Consider the following 15,352-nt stretch of genomic DNA (forward strand, 5'->3'; position numbering starts at 1 on the left):
ATAGAGGAGGAAAGCAAAGCTCAGAGAGGCCAAGCGACTGGCCTAAGGTCACACAGCCAGTCAGTAGCAGAGTCAGGATTCAAACCCAGCTCTGTCAATGTTGAGGCCTTGTTCATTACCCTGACTCCCTGTTCCTGTGTCTCTCTCACACCCCCATGCAAACCCATGGGAACCCTGGAGCCCCTTCCCACTCTGGGCCTCAGCTTGTCCGTCTGTAAAATGAGGTGTGAGCTTAGATCTGGGGCAGCACACTTTTTCTGTAAAGAGTCAGGTGGTCAGGATGCTGGACTGTGAAGCCAGGCAGGCTCCCTCCACTTCTCACCTCTGCCGTCAGAGGGTAAAGCAGCCACAGGCGGCACATAGATGAACATGCGTGGGCGTGTTCCAATAAAACTTGTATTTATAAACACTGAATTTTTGTTTTTTGTTTTGTTTGAGACAGGGTCTCACACTGTTGCCCAGGTTGGAGTACAGTGGCACGATCACGGGTCACTGCAGCCTCGACCTCCTGGGCTCAAGCTATCATCCCACTTTGGCCTCCTGAGTAGCTGGGACTACAGGTGCGGACCATTGCGAGTGAGTAATTTTTTATTTTTTGTAGAGATGGGGTCTTGCTATGCTGCCCAGGCTGGTCTCAAACTTCTGGGCCCAAGCCATCCTCCTGCCTAGGCCTCCCAAAGTGCTGGGATTACAGGCATGAGGCACTATGTCTGGCCAACACTGAAATTTGAATTTCAGATAAATTTGAAATGTCACAAAATATTATTTAGTTGGTTTTTTGTGCTTGTCCGATTATTTTAAAAAGTGGAAGCCATTCTTCACTGGCTCATGATCTCTGAAAACAGGGGGGCGGATTGGGCCCTGGGGCCATAGTTGCGCCTGTCTTGGATGCCTCTCAGGGTTCTTTCGGATGACGAGCGCCCTCCCTTTTCAGTGTATGACTCCCACTGGCTGTCTCCCTTTGAATGAGCCCTGGACTCACAGGGGAACGCCCACTCCTGGGACCCCCCACCAGGCTGGGAATCAGAGCCACAGTGGGGTACGTAGGGACCTTGGACTAGAGGAAGGGATACACGGAGAGCGGCACCTCCTGTTACAGGTGCACAAAGTGCCTCGTTGATGGCAGTGGTGGGAGCAGGGGCTCAGAAGGACCTCTTGGGGGGGGCATTAAGATGCTCCCAGCAGGAGGGGGCTCTGTGGCACCTCACAGGCCTCTTCCCATCGCCACGCCCTGGGCTTCCCGCTGGGCCTCGCGCACCAGGCAGAGATGTTGCCAGACCCACCTTCATGGGTTCCCCCCTGACACCTGTCCTCCCAAACCCAGGTCCCCACTGTGCTCTGCCCTGTGTTCTTGGGGGCCTCTGAACAGTGTCTCTAGGACCCCCCCAAGAGCTATGGGGAGAGGTGGAGAAAAAGGGTGGAGGAAGAGAGACAGGCCTGAGAGAGACAGGAAGTGGGGGTGGCAAGAGGAGGTGGCAGAGGTGCACGGAGGGAGAGGTGACAGAGCCTGACAGACCTGGGCTTGGGCTACAGGAGGGGCACTGAGAGACCCGAGGGACAGGCAGGGTGATGGGGGACAGGGAGGGACCGGGGCTGACAGCTGGTCCTACCTTGCACCCCAAGGATGTAGCGAAGGGAGGCGGACCCCGCAGGGTTACTGGCTGTGCACTCGTAGTGGCCGCTGTCACCCACCTGGACCTGGGCCAGACGCAGGGAGCCAGACGGGAGGAGGCCATGCCTGCAGGAATGAGGAGCACTGGTGAGACCCCCACTGACCCCACCCCCATGGAAAGGCCTCAAGACCCAACTTGAACCAGGCACCTCCCCCAGGAAGCCTTCTGAGAATGAGCCAGCACCCACCATCTACCCCCACCCCTGCCTCCATCCTCCCTGAACCACCAGGCCAGGGCCAGTCTCACACCTACTGGTGTAAGAGAAGAAGAGCACTGGACTAGGAGTCCACTAGCTTGGGTTCGAGTCTAAACTCTAAATCCTTCCTAGCTGTGTGACCTCAGGCAAGTTGCTTCACCTCTTGGAGCGTCCATTTCCTCATCTGTAAAATGGGCATGCTAAGACGGCCTGTGTCTGGGCCAGGGCTGGTAAACAGACTCTATCACAGGCTCAGCTCAGGGCCAGGAACCTGCCCACTGCTTGACACCTGTTGACTGCGGGTGGCAACTCCCCCTCCTCTGCCACACACACCTGCCCTGTGTATGGGATGAAGAAGCTGGCAGCCCTGAGGCCCTCTGGTCTGGTGTCAGGGCCGGCCTGACTCTGACTGCAGTCGCTTGGTGCTCTTACGTCCAGAACTGTGTTGAGGGTCCTCAGGAGGAAGCTGTGGAGTCCCCACCCCTGCTGCCATCGTTGTCCTCCCCAGTCTCGCTCAGCTTGATAAGTCACATCACTCCCATCCCACAGGGATCTAGGACCCCCAGCCAGGCTCCTGCAGCTGGGCTGGACCCCAAGGGCCCCCTGCAGACATGATGTCACTGGCCCATATGTGCTGGCTCTGCACAGCCCCTGCCTCCATAAAACAGGGAGGGCAGCTGCGGCCACTGACCCTGGCTGGCCTCAAAAGCACGCAGCCAGCATGGGGGTGGGGGACTCCAAGGCCCAGTCGCCGGCCCTGCGCTCACCAGCTGGTGAGCTGGGATGCTCCAGTCCTGGCCCCCACCTTGCTTTCTGCTGAGCCTCAATTCCCTCCTCTGCAAAACAGGGCTCACAGAGCCTCTTATAGAATCCTCAGGGCTCCTCACAGCCCCCACCTCGCAGGCAGCTGCAAGGACCACATGAGACAGGGTAAGCAAAGTGCCGGCCATGCAGTCATTAAACAGGGCAATACCATTGGCAATTCTCGGGCTACTAGCTGAAAACTCTGTCTCCCCAACTGTAAAGTAGGGCAGTGACACCCCCTTTCCAGCCACCCCCTCCATCCATTTGTCCCAAGCATCCAGCAGCCTCTCGGGGGGACAAGTTCTCTGAGGATGGCTGTGGATGACATAGTGGGTGGTGGTCTCTAGAGCCCGGGCACTGGGCTGGATTGCCTGGGTCTAACCTGCTGGGCCATGTGCTAGCTGCGTGAGGTTGGGCAAGTCACCTCACCTTCCTGTGCCTAAGCCATCTCGCTTTGGAAAATAGAGCCATCAGTTGTGCTCAATGCTCACAGGGTTGTCAAAAGCACTGATGTCATAACATGATGTCTGGAACAGAGAGGCCCTCAACAAAGGTCAGCTGCCTCCACGGAGACAAGAGCACATGCATAAATAATACACAAAGTTTTGCATGTTTTAAAACTTGCATCATGAGCTATATCACAATATAAATGGCATCATGAGTATATATATATAGGGCTAATTCATTCATTTTTGACTGTTGTATAATATTCCCTTGTATGATCACACCACAATTTATTAACTTGCTCCCTTTTGAGTGGACACTTAAACATTCAAAACGGCTGGGCGCAGTGGCTCACGCTTGTAATCCCAGCACTTTGGGAGGCCGAGGCGGGCGGATCACGAGGTCAGGAGATCAAGACCATGATGAAACCGCGTCTCTACTAAAAATACAAAAAAAAAAAATTAGCCGGGCGTGGTGGCGGGCGCCTGTAGTCCCAGCTACTCGGAGAGGCTGAGGCAGGAGAATAGCGTGAACCCAGGAGGCGGAGCTTGCAGTGAGCCGAGATTGCGCCACTGCACTCCAGCCTGGGTGACAGAGTGAGACTCCGTCTCAAAAAAAAAAACACTCAAAACTTTATCTCTTCCTTCTTTCCTTCCTTTCTCCTTTCCTTCCTTCCTTCCTTCCTCTCTGTCTGTCTGTCTGTCTCTCTCTCTCTCTCTCTCTCTCACACTGCTGTATGTGTCTCACATGCACCGGAGCAAGTCCCCTGGGCTACAGGCTCACACCCTCTGCTCTCAAAGATCTCACACTTTGCAGGGGAGGGGTTCTCATCAGATTCTCCCAGCTGCATGTGAAATATGCTGATTCCCAGGCCCTACCCAGAGACCCATTCTATGGAGGAGGTAGGAATTGGGGTTTTACTAAAAAGCCCTAGGTAGCTGATACAAGTGGCTGGGGAACCACCTCCGGGGAACCACTGCCTGGGGACATGAAGACGTGCCCCTTCCCCAAGAAGCAGCATGGCAGAGCAGATGGGTGCGGGTCTTTGACGGCAGGTGTCCTGGTGAGAACCACCATTCTGCCTCTTACAGGCTGACCTCGGGCCAAGGACGCCATCTCCCTGAGTTTCAGTGTCCTTACCTAGTGTGAACTGATATCACACACACAAAGCCTGAGGTGCCTGGCACATAGTATGTGGATAACACCTGCTCATCTTTCAATACCGAGACATCACCTCCTCCAGGTCACCTAAACCGCCTTGCTATTAGTGGGACACAAATCCCCAGCCAGTGTCTGGGATCTCTCCCCAGTCTTCAATCAGCTGGGCAGCCCTGAACAGGTTGCTCAGTCTTTATAGTGCAAAGGAAAACACGAGAAAACACCACAGAGATATGTATGTGTCCTGGCAATGGGTAAACATTTCCCCTGCGTAGCTCTCCTCTGTCTGCCACTCCAGCTTGAATTTTCTCTTCTACAGCTTTTTAAAAAATTAAATAATGTTGACATGTCAAAACCCACCAATCAAGGGCCAAATCCATTTGACGCTGAAACGTATACACTCAATCACATTGCAGGCTGGGATGCGGTTCCCTCCCTCGATTTCACCGCAACACCTGGGCTGGCAAACAGGGATGATGTGGGCCAGTGGGAAGAGGTCTGGGCTAGAAACTGGAGTTCTGGATCCGAGATCCAACTGTGCTTCAGACATGCTGTGCAGCCCCAGGCAGGGCAGTCAACATCTCTGAACCCCATTTCATATTTCAAAAGGCAGCACCCAGTCTGGGCGACACAAGGAGACCTGGTCTCTACAAAAAATAAACAATTAGCTGGGCATGGTGGCACACGCCTGTGGTCCCAGCTAATTGAGAGGCTGAGTTGGGAGGATCACTCGAGCCCAGGGGATTGAGAGCTCTGCTTGTGCCACTGTACTCCAGCCTGGGCAACGGGGCAAGACTCTGTGAAGAAAAATAAAGGGAGAGAGATAGGGAGGGAGGGAGGAAGGGGGACAGAGAGAGAGAGAGAGAGACAGAGAGAGAGAAAGAGAGAAAGAAAAGGCAGCTCCGGACTCTATTATCTGAGAAGTTGCCTTCCAGAACTTTAAGGACCATAAGACCCCTGCTCCCCTCCTCACCAAACCCTTAAAAAGATAGGAAATGGGGGCTTCAGGGAAAAAAAACAACTTCCAAAAGTGTTAACAATTCACACCAATAAAAGTGGGTGTCTTATCTTTCTTAGGAGCAGCCCAGATCATTTCCTAGAAGGAGGATTCTGCTTGCTACACCACCAAGGAAGAAATGGAGGAATCCATTTTACAGATGGACAAGCTGAGGCCAAAGGGCCCAGGACCTGCCCAGCAGAGCCTGTGTCTGCTCTAAATGCCAAACTGGCCACATCCTCACCTGCTCTCAAGCCCTCTGTGGCTGCCTACTGCTCCCTGACAAAACCCAAGCACAGTACTATGGCCTGTGTGGACCTACGCAGACCACCCCCAACTCCCCTGCATCCCTGCATGGAGGCACTAGACCACCATTCCTCCACAAGGGGCCAGGCCCATCTCACCAGCCCTCTTGTGCACATGCTGTTCCTTCTACCTGGGACACACCTGCACTTCCCATTCACCTGGATGATACTTGATTCATCTTCCAATACGGAGACATCACCTCCTTCAGAAGGTTGACTTGATGCCCCAGGCTGGTAGGTCCATCCTGTAGGCTCCCACAGCTGCCTGAACATCCTACCATCATAGCCTCCACCACACTGGCTTGTCACCACCTGTCACCTGCCTGCCTGTGGTTCCAAGGGGACATCCGTCTTATTTCCCTTGGTGTCTCCAGGACCTGCTCAAATCTGGCACAGAGAGATGCCTTTATCATGACCCTGCACATGCTCTGCAGAGACTCAGGGAAAAGGTGAAGCTGCAGCTATGGGCCTGGGGTTTCGAGGGCAGCCCGCCTCCTGCTCCTTCTGCCCCTACCACTCTCCCGCCACGTTCCCAGAAGCTCGGTGGGAGGTTTGGGGGCTGCAGCCCAGCAGGGAAGAGGAGGCGGCAGCGGAGAGATGGGAGAAAGGGAGGAGGCCACAGAGTCTCCGAGGAACAGGCTGCCGTTGGGCGCGTGGTGTGATGAGCGGGGCAGACTTCATCGCGGCGTGCACGGCCAGATGGCTCCAGGCAGCGCCCAGATGAGAGTGGAGAGGTTTGAGGGGAATTTCCTGTTTATGACATCCATCTGGCTTGAGCCCCTGCGGTGAGGCGCACGCAGATGTCAGAGTGGTGGGGAGAAGCGAGAGGGGCCCACGGGGCAGAGGGCTGCCCAGAGAGACCAAAGGGCATCTGATAGAGAGCGCCAGGAATAATGCCAGCTCCCAGGCATCACCTGTCTGCCCCATCCCCAGCACACACCTTTGCTGCACTCAGGGAAGCCTTCCCCTCTGCCCCAGGCAATGCCCTGCTTCTCATTACATGCTTCCCATGCCATTATGCAGTTTCCCACGCCTGTCATTACACTGTCTGATGGCTCTGTGAGGGGAGGAGCCAGGTCTGCCCAGGTCCCCGGCATGCCCCAGTTCAGCACGGGCCCTGGCCTGGCCCATAGTGGGTGTTCAATAAATATTTCGTGGCAAATTGCAGCTGTTCCCTGTCCATGCCACACACTCCCTTCCCCGCCTTCACTGACACTGGTCCCTGCTCTCCCTCCCTCCCCACAGACCTTCCACCATCTCAATACCGCCCTCCTGCCCTCCCCAGACCCCCGCGGTCTCCCACATTGCTGTTCTTGCTGCCTCTGTCTATAAAGCATCCAGGAGCAGGGCCGGCGGCTGTGGAATGAACGGCACTCCTCCCAGAGTCACCCAGCCTGCTGCAGGGCTGGTTCTCAGCACAGAGCACACAGTCAGGCAACACTCAACAGACGCCCCACTATGCACTAGTGGGCGCCAGCCCTGTCTGCTGGGTCCAGGACGGGGTCTGAGCCTGGGCAGGTAGCCTGGAGAGAACCCCTGCCGGTAACCACTGCCTCAACTCACATCTTTTTCCTGTGGCCTGACCAGCATCACAGACCCGTGAGGAGGCCACATGAGGGAAGGTCATGCTGGAGAAATTCAGGAGGAGGTGCCTGAGACACACCAAGGGACCAAGCACAATAAATAAGTCGGGGGGGCCAGCGCCATCACATGAGCCCGGAGAGCGTAAGCCCTGCGATGCTGGTGCTGCTAACGAGGATGGTGCTGACGCCAGCCACAGCTGTCAACTATTGAGCGCTTCCTGTGTGTCACTGTGCCACTAAGCATGCTCTCACTTAGAATCCCAACAGCCAGACCTACCAGGCAGGCAGACCCCACTACCACACCCCCTTTTGCAAAGGAGAAGACTGAGCTTCCGGAGGTGTGGTCCTGGTGTCCACGGCCACTCAGCTGGCCAGAGCACAGCAAGGACTGGACCCTCACACTGTGCGACCATGCTACTTCCTAACCGCCACGGTGATCTAAACGTCCGGCTCTGAAGGCGAGTAAACTTAAATGTGCTCCAGAAAGAGAGCCACTGCCCACAGGCTGACAAGACGGAATCCAGAGCCACCAGGCCAGAAACCAACAAGGGCTTTGAGGATCCACCAAGGTACAGTCCCCATGCAGGGCCCTGGGCAGTCCAGGCACGCCACTGGCTTGCAGAGAGCAGTGAGCTGCTTTCCCTGCCACAAGTCGCCAGACCCCAGCTGCAGGCCCCACCTCTCCCCTCTAATGAGCCGGCCCAGTGGCCCCCTTCCAGGAGAAGGGTGGGTGTCCTGCAGTGTGCTTGGGAAGGGGCAGAGGAGGGTGGTGGGGGTATCAAAGGAAGAAAACCTGGAAGAATGAGACAGAAGCGCACCATCCTCTCACTGCCCCCACACCGCGCTGGGATTAGGGATTTGGCCCCGTGTGGAACGCTGGCCGACTGCCTCCGGGAGCCACAGCCAGAGCCAGGAGTGCTCACAGCCGTCCCATCTCCTCATCGGAATCCCAAACAAACATTGTTGCCTGGAAACACTGCCTCGCCCCAGCATCCCTGGGCTGAATCATGGGACCAGAGCCTGAGATGCTCTCTGGCCACCATTGCCTGTCCAACCCTTTCATTTCTCAAACGGAAAGGCTGAGGCCCAGGGAGGGGAGAGGGGAAGGGTCTTGTTCAAGGTCACCCGGCGAGCTGGGGTGAAGCTGGGATGGGACCCCAGGTCTTCTGCCACCTGACCTCACACACAGCCCAAGCCCGTGTCTTGTCTCCAAGGCTGCAACACAATCCTGGGCACAGGGTATTGCTCAGTCAATGCTGCTGACATCAATTTTGAATTTGCAACTTGGATGTCTTTTTCAAAAACAAGTCCCACAGGAAAGAAGCACTCAGTGACCATTCCCACCCTCGGACTTCACCATTGGCTTTTGGGACCGTCCCGCAAGGAACCGACCCAGGAGATAAAGAGGAACATTGTGCAAAGCTGTTCCAACAGTCTCATTTATGACCGTGAGAGCTGGCAACACGGCCGTGCCCCACACAGAGCAATGACTTAGCAATGATGGGAGCCGAGCGCCCTGGAATGTTATTTTGCCCCCCTTTTTTTTTTTTTTTTAAGACAGAGTCTTGCTCTGTTGCAAGGATGGAGTGCAGTGGCGCGATCTTGGCTCACTGCAACCTCCACCTCCCAAGTTCAAGCGATTCCCCTGCCTCAGCCTCCTGAGTAGCTGGGACTACAGGTGCGCACCACCACACCTGGCTATTTTTTTTTTTTTTTTTTTTTTTTGTATTTTAGTAGAGACGGGGTTTCACCATGTTGGCCAGGATGATCTCGATCTCCTGACCTCGTGATCCGCCTTCCTTGGCATCCCAAAGTGCTGGGATTACAGGCATGAGCCACCATGCCCGGTCTATTTTGCCCTTTAAAAGGAAAAGCAAGTGACGTGGGCCAGGATGAATTGAGAAAATGGATAAAAGAGAAAAGGAATCCGTGATGAGGATAGAATATAACATGCACGAGGTTTAATTTTAGAACAGCCCCTACAAGGACAAGAGCGGTTCCAAAGGGACTGGGACACAGCTGGGTGGCTCAGAACTTCACGGCTTCTGAGGTTCCTAGGATGCTTCCTCTGTGAGCACTTGCTGACTTGGGGGGGGGTCGAAGATACCTAGGAGTTCAGAGAGCAGTGGCCCACCTGATACATGTGTCCCTGTGCGTGCGTCTGTGTATGTCTGCGTGTCTGTGCATGCTGGGACCCAGCCCCAGAAGCTGCAGGGTCAGGTTCCACATCCCCACACCCCATGTGTCTCTGTTTCCTCCTCAGTGCACTGGGCACGGTGCCATCCACCCCACCCACCTCCAGGGCGCTGGCAGGAGAGGGCCGCCCCTGGACAAGGTGGAATGGAGGGGGCCTCAGAGGCTCAGCACATCTTGGCTCTCAGCCCTGACTACACCGCAGAATTCTCCACGGACAGGAGAAGCGGTTGCCCTGGAGCCCTGTCCTTGGGGCAGCTCAGCAAGGAAGAGCAAGAGAGCAGGGGAGGGGGGAAGGGGGCGTGGAGGGCGGCTGGCCCCTCTCGTCAAGAGATGAGCACCTTCGACTCACCAGACGCATCAGCCAGATAAGTGCTCCGTTTCCAGAAGGGCAGCTTTGAGGCCAAGCCTGGGGACATCCTTGGAGAAGGAAGGACAAGGAAGAGGAGAGGGGAAGGGAGGGGAAGGGGAGGAAGAGGAGGGAAAGGGAAGAGGGAGACAGGAGGGGAAGAGGAAGAGGATTTAGGAAAGGAGAGGAGGGGAAGGAGGGGGAGGGGAGGGGGAAGCAGACAGACAGAAAGTCTCACTGTGTTTTCCAAGGGGCTTTTTAAGTCTCTGTGTTCTGGTCGAGTCACCGAGGGACGGAGGGGGTGCGGTGTGTCTGTGAGAGGCTGAGCGTGGTTCTGTGTGTGGACGCTGCCAGTGTGGGGCAGGGGGGGAACCAGAGGGCCCACAGCCTGCGAACAAAGCTTCAAGTACAATCCAAAGTGAGGCTATGGCCGGGCGCGCTGGCTCACGCCTGTAATCCCAGCACTTTGGGAGACCAAGGCAGGCGGATCACCTGAGGCCAGGAGCTCGAGACCAGCCCGACCAAGATGGTGAAACCCCATCTCTACTAAAAATACAAAAATTAGCCGGGCGTGGTGGCGGGCGTCTGTAATCCCAGCTACTCGGGAGCCTGAGGCAGGAGAATCACTTGAACCAGGGAGGCGGAGGTTGCAGTGAGCTGAGATTGCACCATTGCACTCCAGCCTGAGCAACAAGAGTGAAACTCCGTCTCCAAAAAAAAAAAAAAAAAAAAAGTGAGGCTATTCACAGTCACCAAAATGTGGAAACAGTCCCAGTGCACATCAACTGATGAGTGGACACACAAAAGATGAGCACCCACAGGATGGGACACTATTCGGCCATTAAAAGGAAGCAAGCACTAATCTGGCTATGACATGGATGAACCTGGAAGACATTGAGTCAGGTGACAGAAGCCAGACATGAAAGGCCCCATGTAATTCATTTATATGAAATGTCCAGAATAGGCTGAAAGCAGATCAGTGGCTGTCAGGGGCTGCAGTGGGGCTGGAGCAGAAATGGGGGGCTAGTGGCTGCCAATGAGTATGAAGTTTTTTTGGGAGAGTGATGAACATGTTCTAAAATTGATTGTGGTGATGGCTGCACAGTCTGAATATACTAAAAACACTGAACTGTGTCCTTTAAGCGAATGATACAGTATGTGAAGTACATCTCAATAAAGCTTTTATATTTAAAAAGCAGGTGACAATTGAGGTAACAGGTGTGGTAGGATGACGATAAATCTGTAAAAGCTGGAGAGGATGTCTCAGTTTGTGAACAGCAACAGCAGGGAAATCACATGAAAGGGGGCGAGTTCTCAGCACATCTGACTAAGCACCGCACGTCCGTCATTACCCCACAGGGGTGCTATTTAATAACGTCCACTTTGCAGATGGAGGAACAGGCCAAGAGGAGCCAGTGGCCACACGAGGTTGTACGACTAAGAAGGGAGCAGGCAGTTCCGCACCGGGTCTGCGGAACTCCAGGGCCTGAGCACTTAACCCCACCCCCGCCTCCCAGCACATTTTCCTCCTCATTTAGATAAACTCTCAGAATCTCCCAAATATGGAGATGAAAACAATGTAAGCCAACACGAAGTGAAGAGGGCAAGGGAGAGGGAACACAACACAACTCTAGGATTGCAAAAGCGGTTTTCGCAAATTTACAGCTCCCCGCTGACCTATTAACGCACCACGGCGAGGAGGGGTGAACAAATGGGAATGCGGTTCCCATTTCAGTAACAAGCCATAATCAACACGCATCCTCCACCTGAGGGCCACCACCCAGCTCCACCACCCAGCCGCGGAGCTAGGACAAGGCTTTTTAGGGGAGCTGTGGGCTCCCACGGCCCCCACCACACCCCCACCCCACAACATAGAGCTGCAGCGACAACAAGAGGGCATGGGGGGCCCCGCCGATGACGCCCAGGGCCGCTCCCTGGGCCCCCGCCACCTTTAGGGGTGCCCGGCTGCAAGGATTGGCAGGACTCACCAAACAGATGTTCCGAGATGCACTGACACATGGTGGGGGCGGGGGTCACGTTACAGAGCAGGCTGCTCCGAGACCTGGGTCTGGAACATCTCAAAGACCCTGCCAGGGCTGATGTCACCAGACTGAGCCACAGAACCCCCCGGCCAGGGTCGAGGGCCCTAGCATCCCCCACATCCCCTCCTGGGGGGTACGGCATGGCTTTGAAGGACACCCAAGCCAGCCTCCTCCCTGTCCGCCCACTCCCAGGATCCCGGACAGAGAGCAGCTGAGTCAGACAGCCCAGCAGCCAGACACCTGGTCTGCACAGCAGGCATGGGGGTGGTGTGTGTTGTGGTCCCAGCCCTGGCTTTGCTCTTTCCTAGCTGGGTGATGGCGAGCAGCTCACTCCCTGGCTGAGAGTCAGTGTCCTGTCAGATATCAAGGGTGGCTGTGCAGATTAAATGGGATCCTGCAGGCAATGCCCCGTGCATGTTATTTCAGATGGGGAGTCTCACCCTGGGCTTCCAGTCACCCTCTAGAGGCCCCTTCCAGGCTTCTGGGGGCCCGTGGACAACAGCCCTGTGTGCAGAAGCCCAGGAGCACCCTATGGGAGAGACTGCAGGGTCCAAGACACCCGCTGGGTCACTGGTCACCTGAGGCAGGTTTCCCTCCAGCCCTAAGCTCTGTCCCTTGAGGCCATAGGACTGGGGTTACCTGTTGGTGATGGGCGGTACAGGGCGGGAGTCCTTCATCCAGGTGACCAGTGGGGGTGGGGAGCCCTTGGCCTCGCAGTCCAGGGTCACCTCTTCACCAGCCTTCGCTGTGACTCTCAGAGGCACGTCTGCATTACGTGACCCGTTCATATGGATCCTGGGTTTGGCTGTGGGGAGAGTAAGCAGGGCCTGTCAGCAGGGCAGAGGGGACTAGGGTCCATGAGCTCCCTGGGCCATGGTGCAGCTCCCCCAGGAGGCAGAGCCGGTACTGCACCCTTGACCTTCAGGAGGTCCAGAAGGTGGATGTGGCGGTTGGAAGGGGAAGAATGCAGATTGGAGGTGGGACTCAGGTCCCAGGGTTTTCGCTCAGTCCTCCCCTACCCACCTCCCCACCACCACCTTGCCCTGAGAACCCTGACCCGGTCCCTCCTGCCCCAGGATCTGTGCCTTCTCTGGCTTCTCTTCATCCTGCCGTCCCTTCCCCAGGGACATTCCGAAAGGATCTGAACTCCTCCTCTCTCTCTACCTTCTCCCCTTGCTCATTCACTTATTCCCACGGTATCAGCCACCAAAGAATGCACAGACCCTCCCTCTGGACCTCTCGAAGGCTGGTGAGGGATTGATGGCAATCTGTGCATGTCACCTCTCTCTCACCTTAAGCTGAAGACCCCTCGATGGCAGAAACTGCATGATACCCTTCCTTCCTCCTCCCTCCCTGCCCCCGCCTTTCTACCTTGGAGCTCATACAAGGAATGCACTCGCTACCTGTCTGAGCAGCAACAATGAAAGACGCTAGCCAGTTGGGGACATCAAAACCCATCCAGCCCTCCGCGTTCCCCCGTACATTTGTAGTTCAGAGAGGAGATGCCCCCTAGTTAGGAATTTTTTTTGCAATATAAAAATATTGACTGTAAGGGTCTATGAGAGAAAAAGCCTGGCTTATACATTTGCTCACTCCTCCCAGACGTATTTACTGAGAGCCAGGCCTACGGGGAATGCTGGGGACGGCAGCGAAGGAGACAGGTCCCGCCCCATCTTCACAGCCTTTAGGGTCCTTTGGCAATACTGGTACCAAAAAGCTCACTATGCGATTAATTATTGAATCACAGCTGTGATGGGTGCCAGGAAGGAGATATTCCACAGTTCACAGCAAGATGACTTGACCAGCCTGGGGGAACAGGGAGAGCTGAGATCTGACAGATGTGAGCAGTCAGCTGGGCCCAGAGGTGGGGAAACAGCATTCCAAGCAGAAGGAACTACATGTGCACAGGCCCTGAGGCAGGTTGGACCACTCCAGAAACAGAAAGGAGATCAGAGGGTCTGGGGCAGAGAGAGGTGGGTGAGAGGGCTGCTGGGGACGTGAGTCCTGTGCAGAGCCACGCGTCTTTGCAGGACTTGCTGATGCAACAGCTTCCCTGCCTCAGGCTCCACAGGGCTGAGGTGGGACTCCCTGTCTCCACATCCACTGAGCCCCCTCTCCCAGGACAGGGTTGGCATCACTCACTGTTGACAGAAAGCCGCATCTCCTGGCTGGAGAAGCCCACAGTGTTGGTGGCCGTGCAGACATAGGCCCCTGCATCCTGGGCAGACGGCTGGGCGATGAGCAGGGTGCCCTCCTTACTCACATTGTAGTGGGGACCTCTGGAGGTCAGGGCATTGGTTTCCTAGGGCAGAGGCACAGGTGACATCAGCGAAGCCCACACCTCCGCCCCGTGACACACTGGGCCTACCTCTCCAGTTACCCTCTCGGTAACAGGCACTGCTTACCTTGGTCCAGGTGATGGTGGGGGCGGGAACTCCTGAAGCGACACAGGGGAGAGAGGCCGGAACCCCTTCATTGGTGATATGGTGGGTGGCAGTGGGATGGATTCTAGGTGGCACTGTTATAAATAAACCAATGTCAAAGCCAAGGCTCATTGCAGCATCATTCACAGTGGCCAAAAGGTGGAAACAGCCCAAATGTCCATCGCAATGCATGGGCACACAGCATGCAGTGTGTGCACACAACGGAAGAGTATTCATCCTTAAAAAGGAAGGAAATTAATTCCAACTATATGACATTCTGGAAAAGGCAAAGCAGTCGGACGTGGTGGCTCACGCCTGTAATCCCAGCACTTTGGGAGGCTGAGGCAGGAGGATCACTTGAGGTCAGGAGTTCGAGACCAGCCTGGCCAACATGGTGAAACTCCGCCTCTACTAAAAATACAAACATTAGCTGGGCATAGTGGTGCATGCCTTGTAATCCCAGCTACTCGGGAGGCTGAGGCAGAAGAATTGCTTGAACCGGAAGGCGGAGGTTGCAGTGAGCAGAGATTGCACAACTGTACTTCAGCCTGGGAGACATAGTGAGACTCTTGTCTCCAAAAAAAAAAAAAAGAAGAAGAAGAAAAGACAAAACTGGATCAGTGGTTGCCAGGCTGGGGGAGGAAGGGATGAGGAGGCAGAGCCCAGAGGATTTTTAGGGCAGTGAAGCTACTCCAGGTGATATTGCAGTGATGGGTCCCTGTCACTGTGCATTTGTCCAAACCCACAAAATAAACAACACCAAGGCCGGGTGCAGTGGCTCACACCTGTAATCCCGGCACTTTGGAGGCCAAGGTGGGTGGCTCACCTGAGGTCAGGAGTTCGAGACCACCCTGGCCAACAGGGTGAAATCCTGTCTCTACTAAAAATACAAAAATTAGACCGGTATGGTGGTGGGCGCCTGCAGTCCCAGCTACCCAGGAGGCTGAGGCAGGAGAATTACTTGAACCCGGGAGGTGGAGGTTGCAGTGAGCTGGGATTGCGCCACTGCACTCCAGCCTGGGCCATAGAGTGAGACTCTGTCTCAAAAAAAATAAAAATAAAAAATAAAAAAAACCACTAAGACGGAACCCATCTTAAAAAAAAATAAAATAAAAAATAAAACAAATGAACACCACCAAGAGGGAACCCCAATGTAAACTGTGGGATTTGGAGCGATGATAACGT

The 15,352-nt window shown here is 55.2% G+C and overlaps 1 protein-coding gene across 6 annotated transcripts in view; it reads right to left on the reverse strand.

Annotated features, from left to right (window-relative positions):
* HMCN2 (hemicentin 2) overlaps nt 1-15,352 on the reverse strand; it is a 172,615-nt gene that overhangs the window by 96,627 nt on the left and 60,636 nt on the right. For all 6 annotated transcript variants that reach the window (XM_055270698.2, XM_055270699.2, XM_055270694.2 and 3 more), the window contains 4 exons: nt 14,150-14,262; nt 13,887-14,046; nt 12,384-12,549; nt 1,611-1,738 (listed from right to left, as the gene is read on the reverse strand). In XM_055270698.2, coding sequence (XP_055126673.1) covers nt 1,611-1,738; nt 12,384-12,549; nt 13,887-14,046; nt 14,150-14,262 — 567 coding nt within the window. The remainder of the gene's footprint in view (nt 1-1,610; nt 1,739-12,383; nt 12,550-13,886; nt 14,047-14,149; nt 14,263-15,352) is intronic.

Source organism: Symphalangus syndactylus, chromosome 3 (genome assembly GCF_028878055.3).
Source record: "Symphalangus syndactylus isolate Jambi chromosome 3, NHGRI_mSymSyn1-v2.1_pri, whole genome shotgun sequence".
NCBI classification, from domain to species: domain Eukaryota; kingdom Metazoa; phylum Chordata; class Mammalia; order Primates; family Hylobatidae; genus Symphalangus; species Symphalangus syndactylus.